This window comes from Silurus aristotelis, assembly GCF_946808225.1.
Source record: "Silurus aristotelis genome assembly, chromosome: 7".
NCBI lineage: Eukaryota > Metazoa > Chordata > Actinopteri > Siluriformes > Siluridae > Silurus > Silurus aristotelis.
Window position 1 is genome coordinate 24024993 of NC_139580.1, and position 24186 is coordinate 24049178.

Genomic DNA, 24186 nt, shown 5'->3' on the forward strand with positions numbered 1-24186 from the left:
CTGATTCGTGAAATGCTAGTTGCATTGCACACTGCAAAATGCAATTCATAGTTCAGATGAAATAGCTGCATGCGTGAACGTAGCATAAGAGTGAATGTATTCCATACAAAAGCAGTTGTAATCGCAAAAAAATTACTGATATATGTAATGAAAAAAAAAAAAACGGTATGCATTTTATAATGTATTTCTAATCAGACATTATGACACCAAAAGAATGTCAAATGGAATGCAACAAGGACTACAGACAAGTCACACACAAGTCAGGGACATGTTTAAAACATTATAATAATGTAGAAGGCAAATCATGCAGGGGAGAAAACACAGCTCATTTGATGAATAAACATAAATTGCTGTTTTTTATTTTTTATTTTATTACATGCCCTGTAAACAACTGACCATGCTACAGAACTATCGATACTTCATATGAATCATAAATGTGAGGCACGATGAAAAAACCCATGCAGGTCTGCAACCAATCAACTATATTTCAATGAAGTCATGGGGTTAAGGCCAAATAGGGGCCTCACCTGGTACCGTAACCACCAGCTCCTCAGAACGGTGGACTGTTTGGTCGGTGTGGCTTTGCGCAACCACACGCACTTTGTATGCCAGCCCTTCCTTTAAACCCTTAAGCACATGGGACTGTGATCCATTTACCATCTCTTTTTGCCAGTCTTCATCGCCTGAGGGAGTTCCAGTAAGAGGGACATATCAAACCCACACTGTAGTGTTGCAAAGAACTACATTCTACATGTGTCATGCAGTGGGTGAGTTTACTACAATCTCTACATCTGTCGATCAGTCAGACATGGCATAGTTTATTCAACTTGATGAAATATCAATGACAGTGTTTATACATTAGTATGGAGTGGATTTAACTTATTGAAAGCTAGCTAAGTATAAGTAAGCTAGCTAGAAAGTTAGCTAACTGATATTATAAAATGAAAATGAAAATGAACTTAGAATGTTGTATTAATCTGTTTTTGCATCAAGATAAGTTATTGTTAAAAAGTTACAGAATCCAATAAATGAGTGTATGTATGTATGTTTGTATGTTTGTATGTATGTATGTATGTATGTATGTAGTATATGTATGTATGTATGTATGTATGTATGTATGTATGTTTGTATGTATGTAGTATATGTATGTATGTATGTATGTATGTATGTATGTATGTATGTATGTATGTATGTAGTATATGTATGTATGTATGTATGTATGTATGTATGTATGTATGTATGTATGTATGTATGTATATATATATTTTTTTCCCCCTTAAAATATTTTATCTACAGGACATTCTAACTACAGGATAAAAGTAAAATAATTCAGCTGTTACATCTTTCTTAGATGTATATCTTTACAGCTTTTACAACTAGGATCAAGCTAAGAAGTGTACAATACTGTAGAAAAGAAGAGAAAAAGAACAAAAAATGAGACAGAATAGATTAGAATAGAATAAAGCAGACACAAAGAGGACAAAATAGAATAAATATAAACTAAATACAATACAAGTAAAAAGAAGAAAATAGATGAGAATAGAACAAATCAAAATAAATACAACATAATGAAATAAAGCAGACGAGAATAGTATAAAATAGAACAAGAAGAAAAGAGAAAAAAAAACTTTTTTTTTTTTTTAAAGACTTACAAATGATATACAAACCAATTCCAAAAAAGTTGGGACACTGTACAAATTGTGAATACAATAATTTACAAATCTCATAAACTTATATTATATTCACACTAGAATATAGATAACATATCAAATGTTAAAAGTGAGATAATTTTGAAATGTCATGCCAAATATTGGCTCATTTTGGATTTCATGAGAGCTACACATAACAAAAAAGTTGGGACAGGTAGCAATAAGAGGCCAGAAAAGTTAAATGTACATATAAGGAACAGCTGGAGGACCAATTTGCAACTTATTAGGTCAATTGGCAACATGATTGGGTATAAAAAGAGCCTCTCCGAGTGGCAGTGTCTCTCAGAAGTCAAGATGGGCAGAGGATCACCAATTCCCCCAATGCTGCGGCGAAAAATAGTGGGGCAATATCAGAAAGGATTTTCTTAGAGAAAAATTGCAAAGAGATTGAAGTTATCATCATCTACAGTGCATAATATCATCCAAAGATTCAGAGAATCTGGAACAATCTCTGTGCGTGAGGGTCAAGGCTGGAAAACCATACTGGATGCCCGTGATCTTCAGGCTCTTAGACGGCACTGCATCACATTCAGAAATGCTACTATAATGGAAATCACAACATGGGCTGTTAATAGTCGAAAACTGTTCTGTGGTCAGACGAATCAAGATTTAAAGTTCTTTTTGGAAAACTGGGACGCCATGTCATCCGAACTAAAGAGGACAAGGACAACCCAAGTTGTTATCAGCACTCAGTTTAGAAGCCTGCATCTCTGATGACATGGGGTTGCATGAGTGCGTGTGGCATGGGCAGCTTACACATCTGGAAAGGCAACATCAATGCTGAAAGGTATATCCAAGTTCTAGAACAACATATGCTCCAATCCAGACATCATCTCTTTGAGAGAAGACCTTGCTTTTTTTAACATGACAATGCCGGACCACATACTGCATCAATTACAACATAATGGCTGCGTAGAAGAAGCATCCGGGTACTGAAATGGGCAGCCTGCAGTCCAGATCTTTCACCCATAGAAAACATTTGGTGCATCATAAAGAGGAAGATGCAACAAAGAAAACCTAAGACAGTTGAGCAACTAGAAGCTTGTATTAGACAAGAATGGGACAACATTCCTATTCCTAAACTTGAGCATCTTGTCTCCTCAGTCCCCAGACATTTGCAGACTGTTATAAAAAGAAAAGGGGATGCCACACAGTGGTAAACATGACCTTGTTCCAACTTTTTTTAAATGTGTTGATGCCATGAAAATACATATTTTTCCTTAAAATGATAAATTTTCTCAGTTTAAACATTTGATATGTCATCTATGTTTTATTCCGAATAAAATATTAAAATTTGAAACTTTGACATCAATGCGTTATGTTTTAATTTACAATTTGTACAGTGTCCCAACTTTTTTGGAATCAGGTTTGTACTACAAAAATAGGAAACTGCAGAAAGGAAATAAAGAATAGAATAGAATAGAATAGAATAGAATAGAATAGAATAGAATAGAACATCTACATTCTGCCCAGGAGTCCCTGCCAACCTACTTTCTGATTCTATAGCATTTAAAGTCAGAAACATGTCTTACTGTTCACTACAATATATTCAACATAAACGTGTTTTTCTGGTCCCCAGTACTCCCAACTGATTAGCGCTCCATCCTCGCCCACAGATGAGCTAACGTTCCCAAACACTGGAGGCGCAGGACGAGCTAGGCACACAGGAAAGAGAAAAGAGTGAGGTCCCTCTGCAGGGACTATAAACAGGACCCTCTGAATAGCTGTAATTATTTTGTCACTTTAAAGCTTGCATACATTACTCGCTTCAGAGCTACTAGAGTCAAAGTGATAAGCACTGACTTGGAGCTTTGCGCTCTAAAATGTTTTTTTACGTGAACGCACACAACTGGAAGTTATCATTCCAATGCTGCTGTACCTCAAAAAATGTACAACTTGTTTTTCAAACAAACTTAGTAAGAAAAATGAATGTCAGTAAGGTCACATGCCCCAGGGTTTAGGTTAGACGTGTTAGCAGCTAGAGGTGCCTCTATATCAAATATACCCTTGTGAAGAGGGGGGTGTAGAGACTGGGAGGTTGGGAAGACTGGTTGGGGAGAAGCTGGAATCCCTAGAAGAAATGTAAAAGGGTATAAAACACCACACGCACACACGTACACACACACACACACACACACACACACACACACACACACACACACACACACACACACACACATACACACACACACACACACACAGGAAAACACACACGCAGAGATATAGAGCAAACAGTTTACAGTCAAAGCAGAGGCAAGATAAGGCCAGGGACCACATGCATGCCAAATAAGCTGGCAAGACTAAGCATTAGGCAGGGTAGGAGGTAGAGGAGATCATTTGCAAGGAAGTTGGAAAGAAAGTAAGTTTGCTTATTTCACAAATACGTAAAAGATATCAAATAGTGAAATAAGGGCTCTATGAAAACATGCACCTGCTCAGAGAACAACACCAACTCCCTGAACAGTTCAATCCATGTACTATACAGCTAGGGCTGAAACAGGGATCTGCTTTACAACTTTATCACTAAAAAAAACACACAACCCTACCACCACCATCACATTTTTTTAAACATCTAAGTGCTGAGCAACTGAAAAGAATATGTATGTAATGTGGCCAGGATATAAAAGAATACAGCTGGTCATAGTCTCGTTGGGTTGAAATGATGCTCGTGTGGAATTTTAGATGTATATAGTGAAATTCAGGCCTCTGTCGGCTGATTATTCAGTATTCCTCTTCAGATTTACACACTGAGGGAATGTGTTAGATGCCAGAACTAAATCCCAGGGCAGACAGCGGGGATAAAAACCTGCAGTGGGATTGGTGTGCAGGGAAAACATAAGGGTAGGATAACATTCAGGCAACCAAGGTGAATAAGACTGAATTGGTAATTCTTTATTCCTTGATCAAACACGGTTTTGTTTGTCTTTGACAACACATGCAAAAGTGATAGAACCTATGCTGCCAGCAAACAGAAACTCATTAAACAAACAAATGACAGTCAGTTTGACCTAAAATAGTGTAGAGAATTTGTACTGTTTATATTAATACAACCATAATTTGGCACAAACTATGGTACCAATCTAAGTTCCAAATTTGCTGCGCTAAATCAAAACAGCATCTGCATTCACAAAATTACGATATAATTCTTATTCATAACTGGTTTAAAGGATTTCTTTGCAAAGCACATGCAACAGGTTGATCATACTCATCAATGCAATAGTAAATGTAACTTACCAGCATCCATTAATGTTGCAAACTCCTCAGTAAGGATTGGACCTGATCCAGTACGTGTTTGGGCACTGAAATAAAACTTGTAGCGTGTGCTGTACTTAAGATCGTGCAGAGTGATGCTAGTCTCATTGGCAGGCACAGTTAATTCCTCTAACTGGCCAAGCTCATTGGTGTCATTAACTAGAGGGGTGGAATTGGCAAGGAAAGGAAAGAAGTGTGATGTGATTTTAGGTTAAACACACAAATATAAATAATAAAAAAAAAAAAATAATATATATATACACACACACACACACACACACACACACACACACACACACACACACACACACACACACACACATACAGGGTTTCACAAAGTAAAATTTTTAACTCCTAAAGACCCTTCAAAGACCATTAAGAATGAAATTTAAGACCTATATCATGACATCATAAAACACACAAAAATACATTGTTAGCAACTGGCCTTAACCAATCCCTAAATTAAAAATAGAAAATTTCAAGGCAAGTATTATAATTTATTATAATCCGTTTTATATTTGTAGTACAACCTAAGAGAGATTCCATTAATAACAGAAAAAAAAAAAATAATAATTTAATGATATATATATATATATATATATATATATATATATATATATATATATATATATATATATATATATATATATTTGCACACACAACATTTTATATTCAAGAATAATCATCGTGTCAAAAGATGTGGCTACTTAGAATACCAAATAACTTCCTGCTAATTCAGTGCATAAGGATCTACATTAGTCTCACATGCACAGTTCTCCTGACCCATTGTGACACAATGAACTAGAACTGCGATTAATTACTTGAACACTCACCTGACTGATATTTAAGGGTGTATCCTTGGAGACGTCCATTTCTCTCACGGGGTGGACCCCACTCCAGAGTCAGGGTGTCTAGATTACTGTTAATGACCTTGAGGAACGCTGGTCTACTAGGAACTGGGACAGAAAATTCAAGCAGGTTCCATGAATACATCTAAATAAATGGTTATTCGGTTACAAAACAGTTTAATCTATTCAGCACTCATGATGTTGCACTCGTGCAAGATGTCCTAACAACAAACGGTGCTTTAGATCAGCGGTCCCCAAACTTTTTTGCGCCACGGACCGGTTTAATGTCAGACAAATTTTTTTTCACGGACCTGCCTTTAAGAAGTGTCGGATAAATACAACAACAACCAAAAAATGATACGACCGGCATAAAATCTGGTATTTTCTAAACATAATAATAAACGTGAATACACTGTGTAGTTTTTTGTTCATTTTGCTCGCTTGGGGGTTTCAATTTAGAGGTAATGTATTATGTGTTAGCGGCCGGAGCAGCCCCTTTAAGAAGGTAGTGGATGGAGGTAAGACATGTGACTGAGGCATCTTGACATGCATCAAGAGTGAGTCATAGACAGATGTGGTGGAGAGAATCCGGTAATTTTCCAAAATAAAACATCGCTCAGAATCAGATAAGTTATGTATTTTTGTCTGTTCTGCCCGGTACCACTGCTTAAGATCGTAAAACACAACTGCATTTCTTTAGTGCAAAAAATCTTTTTTACTTGTTTAACTAATCAGTTCAAATATGAAAAACAGGGATAAGTAAAGTGATGTCCAAATGTAACTGTGGCTGCGTGAATTTAGGTTGCACATTCTCTTCATTTTCTGCCTTCAAAGCTACAGTGAAGGCACTGTAGATTCTATTTTTTATCTGCAATGTACCATCCTTGTTGCTTCCAAAGAAAATATTGAATGTGCATTACTGATAACAATAAAACTAAATCTCTATACCAAGTCTATCTAATTATTCAGCTGTCTTGAGGTAGCATTGTGTTTAATCTGCAAAAAAAAAAAAAAAGATGATCTCATTAATTCCTATCGCTACCACAATGTCCAGAATGTGTCTGACATTAGTTTCTGTGGTGTCACAAACAGGGATTTTATTCCCGATGCTTTTAACACATTTTACGCAAAGTGTTTTGATAATTAGCAATTTTAAGACTGAAGACGTTCCTAATTTATCACTCGTTGTTTTGTTTTCATTTAATCAGTTGACCTGTTTTTGTACAAAACCATCAAAAATGTTTCAAAAATACATAATTGGTATTCTTACCTCCCTCTGGAGTTTCAAACAGTTGGTTCTCACTGGCAGGCCCTTCTCCCCGACCGTTAAAAACTTTAATGTGGAGTGTGTAGACGCTGTAAGGCTGCAGAGCGGGAAGCTTGCAGTGGTTCCTGCTCTCGCTGAAGGTCAGTGTTTGCTGCTCTGTGTGATGAGTGTGAACATGGGTATTGTGCTTGTGCAGGCTTCTTTCTTTCCAATAATACACCTGTGGTGAAGAATGGGCCACGTGTTAAATATTTTTGTCAGCACAGCTGCGACCACACCGACTACAAGTGAACATCATGGCTTGAAGGAAATTTGGGAAAAACATTCGCCGGTGAAGCATTTTTCTGTGCAGATCATAGTCTAGACTACAATGTGGTTATGGATGCCAGCCGGTCTCAAAGGAATAGATTCACACTAAAAGTTCCACATATTGAGACAATCCTATTTATTTCCCATTGCAAAGAGAATATGAAATGGGAGCACTACAAAGACTGCAAGCTAAAGTAATGATGTGCTGCCTTTGTATAAAAAAAAAAAAAAAAAAAGAAAAAAAGATGAATATGAAACACTGGGATTTGAACGTGCATCAATATTTCTTTTTGGTCACAGATCTTTATTCTTAGTGGACATTACGAATTGCATTATTCATTATTAGTTTATAGTCTTTACAACTGCACATTGGTATATAAAATAAGCAGAGCCTTCTCAAAGAAAATTCTATTCATTTTTAAAACACAAGAGGGAAAATTTGTAATCTATCTCTATAGACATCATAATTTAATTGACATCAGATTTCACTAAATGCATTAACAATCAATAAAAAAACATACCCTATAGCCTTGCAGTCTTCCACGCACTGATACTGGTGGCACTGGATCCCAGTGCACTTCTGCCAGAGTGCTGTTCTGCACCTGAACACGCACATTTCTCGGAGCTGCTGCTGGAACTGTGAGATAAATCCAAGAAATATGATTGGAACGTGCTTACCTCACGTTCAAATTGGCAAGCAACAAGTCACCCGTCATGCAACTGTTCCCATTTATATTCATATAAATACTGTCCAGCATTTGAATTTTTAAATTTTTTTGGTTAACAAATCAAGGTAAATATTATCTATGTTCTCTTCTTCAGATGCATTACCAATCTCTGTACTTCCTTTCACGCTTATTATACTTTGCAATTTACTTCGGTTTTATACGTCAAGATGATTTTCTTACATTTTTGCATATCAAGAATTAAACGAGAACTAACTGCAGATGGAAACTAAAATTGTGAGCAATGGATAAACTGGTTAATTAACAAGGAATTTGTTGCTCTGTGCTGCATACGTTTGCTGAAATGGAATGGTTGCAAGTCAGTTTGTTAATGTAACAAAGGATTACTATTATGGCCTTCAAACCGACTGCAAATACACAAACGTGTATCTCACATACAAAACATTTGTTACTTACAATCCTCTCCTGAGTAACCAGTGACGACTCCTGGTTTTGGTCCATGGCCGTATTCATTCATTGCTTGAACTTTCACCTCATATGGCATAAAAGTGTGAGTCCCAGACACCACAAACTTTGATACGTTGGCCACGGTGACAGAGGACCACTTGCTGTCCAGGTCCTTTTGTCTCCACATGACTATGTACTTCAAGCCAGGACCATTTGACTGAAGTCCCATCAGTGGCTTTAAAAGAAGGTTTAAAATTCCTCAATTGGTTTAGCTTAGAGCTTAGTTGATGCTTACACAAGCAACATTAATTGCTTTAGTTTTATAAATACATAGTCACAATAATCTATATACTTTGCAGTAAAATTGTCCTAATCTCTACAGCTTGTGAGTATTTAAGTAAGTCATTTATTGTTACCTTCCATGATATGACTAAATTATCATGTGCTGTGCCCATGGCCTCGACTTCACTGGGATTCTCATCAGGAGCTGAAACAAAAAGACACACAGAGGTAGTCAATTATATTTGAAACACATGTCTTTGAAGATGGCACAGATTTATCAGTCCAGACCCAGTGAGAAAATAGTCTAAAAACCCAAAATGGTAAAATATTGAGCTTTTAATGTCATTAATATCAAATTTTTAGTCATAAGATTAGTGAGAATAAAGCAAATTTACTCATTAGAGTCTTAGAGTTCTGTGCCAGAATTTACTCATTTACTTTTGCTGCAGTGAATATTTGGAGGGAAAAATTAGATATAAAAAAATTAGATATTAAAATATTTTATGTAAAAAAAAATAAATAAAAAATAACACATATCTTGATTCGATGATTGGAACCAGGATTAATGGTTGGGACAGATTCTCGGTATATGTTTAATTCTTGCTCATTTATTAAACAATAATTTGTTGTTCAGACCACTCAAAACTTACCTGCAGGGTTTGTTTTATATGGGAGGGAAGGTTGGCTTGGCTGGCTGTAACCAACATCATTGAGAGCCATGACTCTAAACCTGTAGTGTACATATGGGGACAGCTTCAGGTGAGCTGTGGTTTTGGTGCCAGGCACCTCAGTCAGGTTATGCCAGATGCCACTGTCGTGAAGTGAATCTTCATACTGAATGAGGAATTCTGAAATAACAAAAGACGACATACTTTAAAAATGATATTAAACCAAAGACCACAGATGTGATCCTTTACATATTTTCAGATGCTCTTCCTTCAACAGCAAGACGAGCGAATGATTTACAGTGACATTCTTTTATTTAGTAATTATTTTATCTTTCTATTATGTGCTGCACAATACTGCTATATGCTCTACCATGCACTCTCACACTTTATGTACATTACTGATTACCTCGTCTTGTCTTGTACAGTCTAAGCTAAATGTATAGTGTTATTTATGTCAGTACTTTTGAGAGTCATCAACAGCTGGAACCAATAAACCTGATTCTGATAATCTGTAAACTATAAGCACTTTGTTACTTTTGCTTTTATCTAATAATAGTAATTGTGATTTAATATATGTATTTTTAGGTAATATTCCAACTCAATTATTCATTTATTCTTTCAGGTGTAATTTACATAGTTTTTTTTGTGTGACTTCTTCTCCTTATTTTCTTATTTATGTAACGCAATAGTCTCATAGTTATCACAAAGGTCGATATATGTATTCTCTCGGTCATTAAATTGGGATATCTTTCATACGAGTCTGTGTGACTGATACTTCCGGATCTGTACAGAAAAGGTTGAACACGAATGAGTGGGATGAGACTCTGGGAATCGGGGCTAGCTCCGAGACAAACCTAACTTGTACTGCATTCTTGGAAATTCTTTTGGATTTCTCTGTGGCTAAAGTCTGGCAAGACAGTCAGGTTTTGGCCCTTTCTTTTTCTGTTACATACTCTCTTTTTGAAAAACCATGAAAATGCTTCCCCAAATGAATAAATAATGTGACTTTGATATAATTTATTTATTTAATTAATTGCTGATACACGCACATGTACACCCGTGCGTTGTTCAGAATTACATAACACATACAGTATATGACAAGCTATAAATCTATGGGTAGCAAACGACAGAAGTGTGATGAATAAAAAAATCTTTACTATGCAAAAGCATTTTTATCTAGAAAATATTAAAAAGGAAATGGCACATACTCTTGATTGGACTGTTGTGCTCGTCTCCAGGGATCCAGGTGAGCTGGACGCTCCGTAAACCTAGGTCTGTTAACTCCAGGTCTGTAGGAGGGTCTGGTTGTTCTGCAGATGGATAAAGAACCAATTTTAAATATAGCAGCTGATGAATATAGCACTTCTGAGCAAGACTGTAATGCTACAGTAATGTAGCATTACACACTTGTAGGGTACTCTAATGCCAAAGCATGTAAGTCCAGGCATAATGCAACAACTTAAAAATTGGTCAAATTGGTCAAAATTTGTATTCATGTACAAGTGCTAAAAATGCATAAAGAAAAGAAACGCATGCAAAATAGTCATGCATAAGTAATAAGTGAAAAACTTACACATTGCAAGCAAAGTAATGACTTTATATTAAGTGTCTGTAATATATATAAGGCTACATTTAAATGACAACTACAATATTATACTGATGATGTATTCAGTGTTACTGATGGATTACGGTGGTGTAATAATTTTCTACATAAACATACAGTAGTTATGTTGTACCACTCACCACCAAGAGAATCATATGAAAACTAATTTGACAGATTCTATATATTAACTACATAGCAGGCCATTTCTGTAAAATTTATTAATACTTATGATCACAAGTCAAAAAATCGGAAAATGAGTAATGTGACTAAACTAACCCACATGAAGCACTGAGTACATCTTCAGCAGTTACATTAAACTTGTCAGTATAGGTTTTGTGTAGCCGTCCAGTCATTTAAAACACACAATAAAATAGCAGCATACAAAAAAAAAATAAAAAATAAAATAAAATAAAAAAAAAAAAAAATATATATATATATATATATATATATATATATATATATATATATATATATATATATATATATATATATATATAAATATGTACAGTGGAACCTCAATACTCGAGTGGTTTGAAAGTTCGGAGTAGCATTTAGTTTGTACTAATAGATTATATAAAAATGTTTGAAAAATTATTATTGTAGTAAATGAAACATTTATGACAACACAATTTTTGTTGTTTACAGTCAAAACCTCACGTATTTTTGTTATACGCGACGGGTCATAAAACGTAACCCCTGCGAGTATCGAGGTTGCACTGTATATAATTAATATATATATATATATATATATATATATATATATATATATATATATATATATATATATATATATATATATATATATATATATATTTATTCATGGTGTTGGTTTAGGGTTTCTTCCTCAAAATATACTGCCCCATAAGTAATTAAAATAAAACAGGTGTAAAAATTATAAATAAATATAAATATGTATATAAAAAATATCTTACACAATAAAATAAAATAAACTATAAATAAACAATGGGAGCATGGCCATAATAAAGCTTCAAACACAAACATTTATGCAAACATTATGAAATAAAGCTCAATATGGTTGACTGCACCCTCCACACACACATACACCAACCCAAGGAAGTATGGGAAGTAAAATGACGGGTGTGTGGCTGTTTTTACCGTATAAAACCGCCGGAGTGGGTGTGGCCTCTGAGATTCGCATAGTGGGAGTGAGTTAGGAGTGAGCGATTAGCATACACAAAAGAATTTCAGGGCTTTTTTTTGCTTAGAATAATAAATCACATCTAAACGCAGGTGCGGCAACATTGATCCTTTGCATGCGAGATTTATTTTGTATCTTGTGTGTTTTTACTATACACAAGCTCTATACCACTTTTTCTACTCAAGGAAGATGATAACGTATCATTACCGACAACAGTGAGTTGGGCACTGGCTGAGTCTTGGTCTAAAGTGGTATTCATGACGCAGGTGTAGGTCCCTTCATCGTTCTCCGTCACTTCACGGATGGTAAGGCTGTCTGAGCCCACGACAAATCTGAAAGCAATTAGAATAAAATGTCATGGGCATCCAGAGTGAGCTAGCAGGACAAAATACCATGGATTTAATTTGACCCGCTAATTAACCCACTCCCAAAAGGCACGCTGTAACGACCCATTAGACAGTGTGGTAAAAACTAATAAACGTTGCGGTAGAGTGAATGAGAAAAGCCTCATAGGCTTTTTTTAATAAATACTCTAAACTTTGTATCACAAAGCATTAAGATTGCTAGATGCTAAAGGAGGGAACCATGAGATGCTTTCATTACTGGCAATATAAAACATTAAAATTTTAATCATCTGCATGCTCAATAAATATGTATGCATTCAGAAAGAGCAAGACATCTGTTAAAAAAAAAAAAGAAAAGACAAAACTAAACACGATTATAATGTTTATGCACAGACAATTATGTAACGTGTAACCACAGTGTGTGCATTTATCCATTTTATGTATATTAAACACCAGGGTGGTGTGATAAAACCTGATCTAAAGCACAATTGAAACACAATCTTTAAGACTGTGTATTCTTGAGGATTGTCACCATATCAGTGATACCACATCGTCCTAGATGTGGAAAAGGAATCAACAAATCTGGCCAATTTGCAGTGCAGAAATATGAATAAATGATTTAGAGTGCTCAATTAGTATGATAATCATCATTAAAGATAAATACCTCTCATCATCAGGAAGCTCTTCGTTGTCTTTAAGCCAGGTCATGGTGGGAATGAGGGATGGGTCATGCTTCACTTTGCACTCGAATGATACCTCTTGGTTTGTCTGAACGACTTTGTAATCAGGCTGCATCAGGATCCGTGTTGGTTCTGGGCACACGAACAGAGTAACGTGTCGGCAAAGACCAGATTTATAATAATTGGGGACAAAGTTTAATCTTTTAAGTACCGACTAATTATTCGGTTATTCATCTTACAATCCAATTATTCAGTAATTACTATGATTTTTTTCCTCTTGAACATTTCGTTTAGGAAAGGAAAGTAATTATACAACTTAATAATGCAAGTCAAAGAGTAAGAGGTCAAGGTTATAATCAATAAAAATCTAACGGAGCCAGAAGGATTGTGAACTCTGTTACATTTTGATTATGGATGCTCATAAATATGTAAAATCACCCACACAATAGATATAAAGATCTTCATTTAGAGCAAAAATGGGTATATGAGTTTTACCGAAATACATCATTTTAATATACATAGTCTTACACCTACAAACTCTCAGCTGAAGAACCAGTGCCGTGGTGTCTGCAAGCCGATGAGAGTGGAGAAAGTTCTTCAGACTTAATGGACATGTACAGTAAAATATCAGTTTCCTGTTTTGCTCTTTGGAAAAGCACTTAGCATCATTTACCTTCATTAGGAAAATGGACAATGTGCAAGCTAAGGGCCAAACCTTTTGGCCTAATGCCTAATAAGAGGTTAGAGGGCATTAAACATTTACATGGAAATTGGCATCAAGCAAGGCAGCAAGGTTATGCATTAGCAATATGTGCCTATTACTACCTCATCACTATATCAAATTTCCGACAATTATTGCTTTTTCAATGTCTACAACACTTACCTTTGACCTCCAGGTATACGTGATTCTCCGACCTCCCAAGGGAGTTTGTGGCAATGCAGGTGTATTTGCCACTGTTTAGTGACTGTGCCACGGAGATCTCAAGAGTTCCGTTTTCATGGATTACATATGGGTCTCCGGTCAAAACACTGGAATGGCTGTCCTTAAACCTGTGGAGAGAAAACATCCACATTGCCATCAATTTACAACGCACTTCATCTTTTTATTAAGTTCCGCCTGCAAGCCAATCATCATTCAGGGCGAACCTAGATGCTACCTACCAAACATACCCCGACCAATCAATATCCATTTAAACTCTGACATAATAAAGAAAAGTCATGAAGCCTCGCTACTGTGAGCTGGAGGACAAACATGCATTGTATTTAAAAAACATTTTACAATAAAATTTTAAAATAAATGCTCTGTTTATTACTTTAAAATTGTTAAAATACATTTAAGAAATAACACTAAGAATGTAGAAACTTTTGAATGATTTAACCGTTTCAAATTCAAAGCAGAGGACCTAATAATAATGGACAGCAATTATCTGATGCAAGTGCATAAAAAGGAACAGTTTATTTAATAGAAATATCTAAAGCAAAACCAGAATGTAATCTAAATCAGTAAAAAACAACATTCACAGGTCGGGCAATTAGAAAACAACAACAAAAATGAAGCCTAAAAATGCATATGGCTAAAGGGCAAAATTTTACACAATAGTTTGCAGTTGCAAAACGGAAACACGGGGTGTATATAAAGACGTGACTTAAACACAACAGTGGCGACACCTGTGAATGAACAGACAGGTAAAGACAAGAACCAATAATAAGATGGGGTGGTTACATTACATGAATGAAAGCTAATGCGGAAAGGTGAAAGCTGGTATTTCACACTACAACAAAGAAGGAAAACTTCTGACAATTAATAAAATATTGGAATAATCTGTTTTCAGTTGAAGGATAACAGTGTGCATGTGGTTTCTGCACATCATAGCAGCAAGCAAATATTAAAGTTGTTGGCAGAAGACATTAGAAATGTGCTGACGTAGTCTCTGCATTAAAGTGAAATGAGGCCTAAAAATGTTATTATACTGTAATTAAATAAGACTATAATGAATACAATCCAAAAAAAGACTTGTGATTGTCAATGATAGAAACATGTTGCCGAAAAGCAGTTATTTCTTAGAAAAATAATACTTTTAACTGAAATGTGTGCGATAAATTCTGTATGAAACTGTATCGCATGCAACCCATAGATCAAGTAGTGAAATACAAAAAAGTTCCAAGCAGAGTTTGATCATAAGATTTTCAATTATCTGCCTCAAAGACCTTTCTGGAATCTTTTTCAGCTAAGACTTTAAATGGTAAAAGTCTTAAAAAAAATTATTAGTACTGTTAGCAGCGAAAAAATTAAAATAAAAAAAAATAAGTGTTTCCAATATAATGATGCATTAAAACATAAAAAAAAAATCCATGAGTTCCTGTAAATTCAGGAACTGCTCAGGCTCTAAATAAGCAGTTGTGACAAAGTTGTTGTGAGCACACCTAAGTTAGGTCCTACATTTTTAAACATGCAGAAACATCAGAAAAAAGTGGGTTGTAAATCTAAAGCCATAGCAGGGCTGCTAAGGACATGCAAATACTTGTTAGTACAGATGCACAAAAATCCATAGATACACACATACCATGTTACTGTGGGAATAGGCGAGCCAAAAAATGCACAGTCCAAAAGAGCAGGCTTGTTCATGATGACCTGGTAAACCTTTTTATTGGGAGTAAGCACTCTGGGAGGCTCGGCTGTAACAATGATAGCAAAGTATATATGGTGAGAATAATATATGATTTTAACACATGCTGTGAGAAATAATGACTCAATATCTCAAATTAAACAATTCATTTCTGCATTGTGCATAGTTTCTTTTTTTCTTTTCTTTTACTCGTTTTGCTCATTTTAGTTAACGGTCACAAAAGTGAAAGCCATGTTTAATGTACAAAGCCAGTCAAAAGTTTGAAAAAAAACCCTTGTCTTTGAGACACATGCATGTTCCTTTTGTTTATATGCAACAAAAAAACATTCAAAAGTAAAAACATACAAGAAGGAAATTTTCAATGACCAAATTTGACACTTTTAGCTAAAAATAGCAGAACTTGTACAGTAAGTTGGAGAACTGGAAAGATTTGATTAGACCGTTTCACACCCACAGTCAAACATGAAGGTGGTTAATGGTTTGGGTTTGTTTTGGAGCAGGGAGGGTTTCAGACTTATATCGGGTGAAAGGAATAAAGAACCAACATGGCTACCATTCCATACATCAATGCCATGCAAATTTAATCTATAATGCAGCCTATGTACATGTTCTGTAAGTGTTATTTAGAAAGCAAACAGATGACTGGAGTGTTATCTTTTATGGAATGTCCTGCCCAGTCCTACATTCTAATGAACTGCTCTGGGATGAACTGGATCACAAAGTTAGAAAGAAATCTCCAATTAGTGAAAAGTATTTTTGGCTTTATAGCAGCACATTTTAGTTTTATAGCACAGTTTTTCAGCTGGATGTTTGGATTAACAAATTGTCCTGTTATTCATGCCAATAGTGTATTACAATGAAAACTATTTTTTTTACATCTGTATAGAAATATATTTGTTTGGTCAAAGTAAAATTTAGTTTGTTGCATTAAAAAAACAGGAAAACATGAATTTGTCTCTCAAAAACTATAAAAGACTTGGTGTTTCCACACTTTCAACAGACACTATACTTACAGATTTTGTATTGTTATATCTAAATGGATCACTAACACCATCAGTATCGAGTTTCAATTATTCTAGGTTGTCCATGCTGAATCTACAGTGTATTTAAATGACATCATTTACATAATGTCAATTCTAAAAATTCAATTAAATTACAAGGAAGTAGACAATTTGACCTGTGAAACTGTACTCAATAAAAAAATCAATTCCTACTTATTTTACTGGATCCACAAAAGAATGTTCACTGACAGTAGGTTAAGTAATTAGATTTTACAGTCCAATTATGGGAATGATAATACTATGCAGCAAGAGCAGCAGGAGATGTGAGTACACCCCTCACATTTCAGCAACCATTTTATTATATGTTCTCAAGAGACAATACTTATAGAAATGAAACTTCAATATCGAGGACAGTAAATCTGTACTGCTATACAAGCTGCACATTGACTAATATAAAATATATTCAAGTTTCATTTCTATAGTATTGTCCCCCGAGAACATGTGAGAGGGGTAAACACTTTTGTGAGATACTGTATACATGAATAAGTTTATAAATATTTGTGCTTTAGAAAGAATATTTCACAAGCTTGAGATTGTTTAAAACAAGCATATTACCTAGTACATTGACAAAGGCATTGGCGAGCAGATAGCCATATTCATTAGACACATTGCACTGGTACACAGCACTGGAGCCTGTCTGAATGTCAGTGAAAGTAATAGTATCATCCTCCACCTTCCTGCTTGGATCTGCAGGAGAATCTGTTAGAAAACAAAACACAGGTACAAAGTATTAAATCACAATTTGTTGGGCAAAAGTGTTGGATAAAAATGTCTACAATTGATACACTTAAAGGTCTCATGCATTGGGCCGTATTCAGAATTCGTATTCAGAAGTCCATAGTGAAAATTGATCAGACATCAGTTCATCAGATACAAGAATGCTGTATGACTCAAAAGTTACATTTTTAAATCACCATTACATTTACAATCAAATTACATCTGAGTAACATGTAATCCTGAACTTGACCTTAAGCCAATTTTTTCTTCTGTGGTATCAGCTAGAGTGAGGAGCAGCATAAAGTCTAATGCTACTGTCAGTCTGTTTAAATGATCAATATGACATGCTGATATTTATGTTTTGGGCTGTAAATACACTCATAAATATACTCGCTGTAAACTGTAACTTCTTCTCCATCCGTCTCCATACCCCACTGTCCTCTACATCTGCCTCTTTCAACCCAACTACCTGCATGTCTTCCCTCACCACATCCATAAACCTCCTCGCTGTAAACTGAAACTACATTATATAAATTTAAGGCCAAAATGAAATTATGAATACACAATGTACAGTATACGACATATACAGTATAAATGAATACATTTATGGCACTATTCATTTCTTCAAAATCCACACTGAGAGGACATTTTAATTGGACACATTACTTACACTATATGGACACGAAGTATTGTGACAGCTGATTTTTCCAGCCATATGTCGTTTTTCCTCAAACTTTTACCTTAAAGTTGGAGGCACGCAATTGTGCAGTATATAATGTCTTTGGATGCATTAAAATTTGAATTTGTACTAGTAGACCCAAAACTGTTTCAGCATGGCAATGCCCCCTTCCACAAAGTGATCTCCTTAAAGATGTGATTTACATAATCTGATGTGAAAGATCTTGAGTGGCCTGCTATAAAGCTTTTGGTTTAATTCAAATCAATAAATGTACATGTGACATTACTAACATCCTTGTAATGGAATGAGCTAGAAATCTCCACTAGTACACTCCAAAATCTAGTGGAACATCTTCCCAGAAAAGCGGAAATGATTATATCAACAAATGGGGAATAAATGTGAATGAGATGTTTAAAAAGCACGTATCTTGTTGTCAGGTGTCCACAAACCTTTGTTTATACAGTGTACAATGAGGGCAGATTTATTTTATTTACTCAGAGAGTTATAACCTTAGAAGATGGGTATTTAAATAGTTTATCAAACCCTTCAGCATGTTATATTTACATTATTATACTGTAATTTTCGTAATAATTTTATTAACAAACATCTGACAATGTCAGAGGCACGAACTAGACACAAAAGTTATTTGTATAATCTGAATAGCGCAACGCAACACAGGTTATAATAAGGAAGTGTATAATAAGGAAAGAAGCTGACTCTCAATGGGTACTCCGTTCATGAACCAGGCGATGGTGGGTTTGGGGTTTCCTCTTGCTAGGCACGTTAACACTCCGCTCTCCATCGGAGCCAAGATCAGATTACGTGGTGAACTGATCCAGTACGGAGCAGCTAGATACCAACAAGCAAGAACAACAAAGAAACTGGATTAGGAACATTTTCACACAATTTAGTCTGTTCACATTTATCTACAATCATTTTGAGAGCTAACAAGATATTTACAGTAGTGCTACAACCACAAAGACAAACAAAACAACTGACTCATAGTACTCATAAGATAGTGGCCTACATTATGCAAAAGCTTCCCATCTGAAAACATTTGTTTACAGTATTCAATACGCATGCAAGCTTTTAACGCTGTGAGTGCTCAGAACCTTTTTCCTGTCCTGCACTTTTCACGAGACAATCGAATAAAGTTTCTCAATATTCAATGATGTTTACTGACAGAACATCAGTTCCCCAGATAATAAAGTTCTGCACTGCATTTAAAAATCAATACCAGGAAATGTAGAAGAGAGCAAATGCGATCCTTCTCACTTTTTACTGTTACTTGGATGGTGTGGTGGACAGAGCCCAGGTGGTTCTTTGCAGTACACCGGTATTCACCAGCATCTGCCTCAGTGACCTCTCTGATCTTGAGCGTTTTCTGAAAGTTTAAGAAGTCGGTTCTTGTTGTGGGGAGCTCACCGGCCACCTTGTTCCAAGAGATCACTGGAGTGGGGCTGGAAGAAAAATGACGGAAAAAAGAAAACATGAGAGACCTGATACCACGTTATTGCTTTTACCTTCACTCACTGTTAAAATCAACAGATCATCACACGAAACAAAAATCAAACTAAGGGTTGGCTTACAGTCCTGCGCCAATGCACTCCAGCTCCAGAACCTGTCCTCTAAGGACCATCTTAGAGCTCGTAGAACCACTTGGAACCAAAAATGAAGGTTGTGTCTCCCCGACTTCTTCATCTGAAGTGAGAATACTCACAGTAAGAAGCCTACATGAGCAGGTAAACAGCTTCATGGTCACAGTTGTGATAAATAATGAAAATGCTGAGCTGTGCACCACATTTCGACTGCATTTTTACTCACTAATAATAAAACACTTGCTTGCTTTTCAGTTTTGATCCATGTAGCTATCAAAACAAAATAAAGTAATAAATCATTTGCTTTACCTTCGGTCAGGCCTGTAGCCACTTGGTATATAAAATCCGACATTAACCAGGAACAAGAGAATCGAATAACACCTAGTACCTTATTTTAAAACCTTTTGTAAATTAGACCTGGATGTGAATACTGGGGCATCAATGAGAAATGAGCAAACTGAGTGTGAATCTCAGAATCGCTTGAATGAGATGGATAGAGGGATCAGTAGTAGTACTATGATGTTATTGGATGCTCTGGCTACAATAAAAAAAAAAAAAAAAAATCTACAAGCATTTTGTAGGAGCAGATTAAATGTCATCATCCGAAACTAAATACTAATGAGTCTATATACTGCTAAGAACTGCTAAGACAATATTAAGAGCTTAAGATTTTATCGAACAGATTTCTTATTATTTTACACTAATAAAAGCAGTCAGTAATCATTTCAATTAATACGAGAAATAAAGATTTTGTTGTTTCTGTTAGCAAGAAAAGTCTGGAAAGCAATAGGAAAGAGCACCATGCAAAGTTGTTTTTTTTTTAATTGGATCAAGTAATAGATCATATAGAAAAATGGAAAAATAAATTTTAAGAAAAAAATACAAGAACGTTTGAGAATGTGAAAACCCAAGTATGTAACGGAGAGGTGAGAAAAAGCTGATTGGCGTTTGTTTCGAGTTAGAGAGTGATTCGTGGTTGGTGAAACTGAAAGAAGGGGTTAATCTCTAGGGGTTGATTTATGTAAAGAAGGGCAATCACTAGGGGGCGGTATCACTCACCACCAAACAAATCAGTCTCATTCAAATAATCTGCCATTGTCTCATTGATTGCATCCACTGTAACACAACAAAAATTCACATGCATGTAAATTCATAATAAATAAATAAATTAAATTAAATAAAAATGGCGGAAAAAACAAAAATGGCCATAAAATGAAAGCTGTGGATAAACAAAGACAAGAAAGAAAAACATAATTAATTAAAGGGTTAACGTGTTTTGCTGCCAGTGACATTTCACAAAAAACATGCCCCAAGAGTACTCTTTGTCCCTCAGAAAGACAGGACAGTACATTACCGTGATGAATGGTGGTTTGAAAGCTTAACTGCAACCTTCTCAGACAAAAACTTATGTGACTTCAGACAAGGCCACCCATTCAGATCGAGTGCCATCGCAACTGTGATTATCGTAATAATAAACTACTGCAGGAAACTACCCCCAGCTTTTCTCCTACAGATGTACGCAGTACTCATAAGGGACTCACTGTTGTGGACACGGACGCTGATGGCCTGCTTTTGCTGAATGGTCTGTGTGTGGGGAAAACGTGCGTAACAAGTGTAGTCATTTCTGGAATCTTCCGAAATAACGTTGGAGAAGTAGAGGTCACCGTTCAGGCCCTGAGAGACACGGTTGCTCTGTGGAAGCCTCTGGAAATCTGTGGCCACAAAAATGAAAGGAAAAAAAAAGAAAAAAGGGAGTTACAATAGGAGCCTGACAGGTGAGGCTATTAAAGTCTGTTAATAGGGCAAGGATGACAGCTTTACACAGCAGGTACAGAGAGTGATATAAAATTGAGAAAGAGAACAGAGGAACAGAATCAGCCTGCTGGTTCAACCCAAATCCTTAAGTATGTGTAGCAATAAAATATAACATCTTCTGATAGAAATCTGAAATACCTAATAGGACTCAGAGAGTGAAGTAGATTTAGTAAGTGCAGCTCTGTTTTGTTTAGAAGAATTCCAGGAAATAGACACCTACCTCCAAAATCTGATCCTCTTATTATAGGTTGTGTCATAATTGTATCTAATAACAGTGTGCAATCATTTAATCATAAATTGCAATATTTATTATTATTATCCTAAATACATTTCATAAATGTAATAATAATAATAATATATATATATATATATATATATATATATATATATATATATATATATATATATATATATATATATATATATATACTGTAATACAAAACTGTTAATACAAAGTCGGAGGAACACAATTGTATAGGATGTCTCCGGATGCATGAAATTTCTCCTGTTCCAGCACCAGCTCCATAATAATGTGGTATTATGGGTCGACAAGGAAGATCCTGAGTGGCCTGCAATAGAGCACTGACCTCAACTTTACCGAACACCTTTGAGCTGAATTGAAACGCTGACTGCACCCCAGGCCTCCTCACGCTTTACTAACACCCTTATGGCTGAATGCGTACAATCCCCAAAAACAAGTGGAACATCTTCCCAGAAGAGTTGAAGTTATTATAATTGCAAAAGGGAGTAAATGTGGAATGAGAAAGTTTTACAGTAAAGTGTCCATAAACTTTTGTTCAAATAGTGTATATCAATTATATCTGCAATTAATCACCGCCTCATTATGAGAAGTAATGATTGTGTTAATTAGGAAGAGAACCAATCATTGTGTATAAGACTCAAGTTTCATGATTTGTATTTGTCACAATCATAGTTATGTACAGAATACTACTTGCAGTGAAATGTTAACCTGATCAGCTGCTCAGAAAATTTTAGATAAAGGTGACTATAAATAAAAATAGGAGAACATATGAGGCAATATGAAAGAATATATTAGATAAGTGTTTGACATAAATAACTGGTAGTTAAGTTAAAATAGTGCAACTATATATGGATGTGTAAAAAACTGTGTTTAAACTGTATGGGATGTAATGAGGTTTAGCAATAACAAGCCAAAACAGTTAAAGTGACAATGGCAATGTAAGGTGCTGTGTGCAAATGCAGAATGAACACGAGTCTGATTCTAAGGGACGATTAGTGCTGTTAAGGTGCAGAGTAGGCAAAAAAAAAAAAAGAAGCTTACTGTTGTCCATCCAGAAGACAATAGGAGGAGGGAGTCCTGCAGGAGGTCTGCACTGCAGCACTAGAGATCTGCCTTCCTGGATGATGATTGGTTTGATTCTCTCCTTTGACCACAGAGGAGATCCTGTGTGACACAACACACGTCTGTTTACATGTCTAGAAATGTTTCCCAACATGCAAAATACACAGTGAGTTGCATCTGGAGTGATGGAGGAAAGAGTGAATAGGAAGGAGCTATTGTTTAAACATGAGGAGAATATGATAGGAATATTAAGGATCTTTGCATGCTCTGTTTTTAAATTGATATACCTTCCAAAATAAGTGCTTTGATGATGGTAAGCATGACTTTTTGTTCACATGTATAACAAAAAGAAAGTTTAATGTTGAATTTAACTGCACATTCAAAATTGAAACAACAAACCAAAAACAGCGAGTTTATAAATGAAGGATTCAAACATACGAGACTGGCGAATGATGATGTTGTTCGAGAGAGCTGTCCCATGCTCGTTGCGTGCGGTGCACTGGTAGACACCCTCGTAATCCTCTGCTCGCTCTCCTCCACTAATGTCAATCACCAGAGTCCCTGAATGAGGCTTCATAGTCACTTTAGAATCCTTTTCAACATCGAAATGGATGCCGTCCTTGGTCCAGGAGAAGCTGTGTAAACACAATCAACATTAACAATTAACAATGCACTGTTTGATGTGTGTGGTTTGTAATGTTACCACAATGTTATGAGTCATTATCAAAACATATCAATCAAAATCAAACCCAATGGTTTCTGCATAATAAAAGCCCATTAAGTTATGGTTTTCTGAGGTTAAAACCTGACAACTCTCACGAAAGAAAAAAACGTCCTGCACAGAGCCGTGACCTCAGTCCCATAGAACTGCACTCCAGACTTTTATAGATATTACTAATAAATACACTGATCAGGCATAACATTATGACCATCTGCCTAATATTGTGTTGAACCCCCTTTTGCTGCCAAACCAGTCCTGACCTGTCGAGCATTAACAGCATTAACTTCTTCAGCAATTTGAGCTACATGAACTCATCTGTTGGATCGGACCACACGGGCCAGACTTCGCTCCCCACGTGCATCAATGAGCCTCGGCCACCCATGACCCTGT

General features: G+C 35.7%; 1 protein-coding gene across 25 annotated transcripts in view; it reads right to left on the minus strand.

Moving 5' to 3' along the window:
• nrcamb (neuronal cell adhesion molecule b) overlaps positions 1-24186 on the minus strand; it is an 85725-nt gene that overhangs the window by 5227 nt on the left and 56312 nt on the right. For 4 of the 25 annotated variants that reach the window (XM_083546135.1, XM_083546155.1, XM_083546153.1 and 1 more), the window contains 24 exons: positions 23514-23710; positions 23055-23177; positions 21478-21648; positions 20996-21052; positions 19928-20039; positions 19614-19798; positions 19056-19187; positions 17498-17641; positions 15819-15930; positions 14138-14304; positions 13239-13386; positions 12438-12562; positions 12188-12217; positions 10677-10778; positions 9451-9648; positions 8935-9005; positions 8528-8753; positions 7907-8022; positions 7080-7296; positions 5795-5917; positions 4944-5120; positions 3715-3780; positions 3242-3364; positions 528-683 (listed from right to left, as the gene is read on the minus strand). In XM_083546135.1, coding sequence (XP_083402261.1) covers positions 528-683; positions 3242-3364; positions 3715-3780; positions 4944-5120; positions 5795-5917; positions 7080-7296; positions 7907-8022; positions 8528-8753; positions 8935-9005; positions 9451-9648; positions 10677-10778; positions 12188-12217; positions 12438-12562; positions 13239-13386; positions 14138-14304; positions 15819-15930; positions 17498-17641; positions 19056-19187; positions 19614-19798; positions 19928-20039; positions 20996-21052; positions 21478-21648; positions 23055-23177; positions 23514-23710 — 3278 coding nt within the window. The remainder of the gene's footprint in view (positions 1-527; positions 684-3241; positions 3365-3714; positions 3781-4943; positions 5121-5794; positions 5918-7079; positions 7297-7906; positions 8023-8527; positions 8754-8934; positions 9006-9450; positions 9649-10676; positions 10779-12187; positions 12218-12437; positions 12563-13238; positions 13387-14137; positions 14305-15818; positions 15931-17497; positions 17642-19055; positions 19188-19613; positions 19799-19927; positions 20040-20995; positions 21053-21477; positions 21649-23054; positions 23178-23513; positions 23711-24186) is intronic. The other 21 variants (XM_083546154.1, XM_083546157.1, XM_083546158.1 and 18 more) reach the window with 11 other exon arrangements.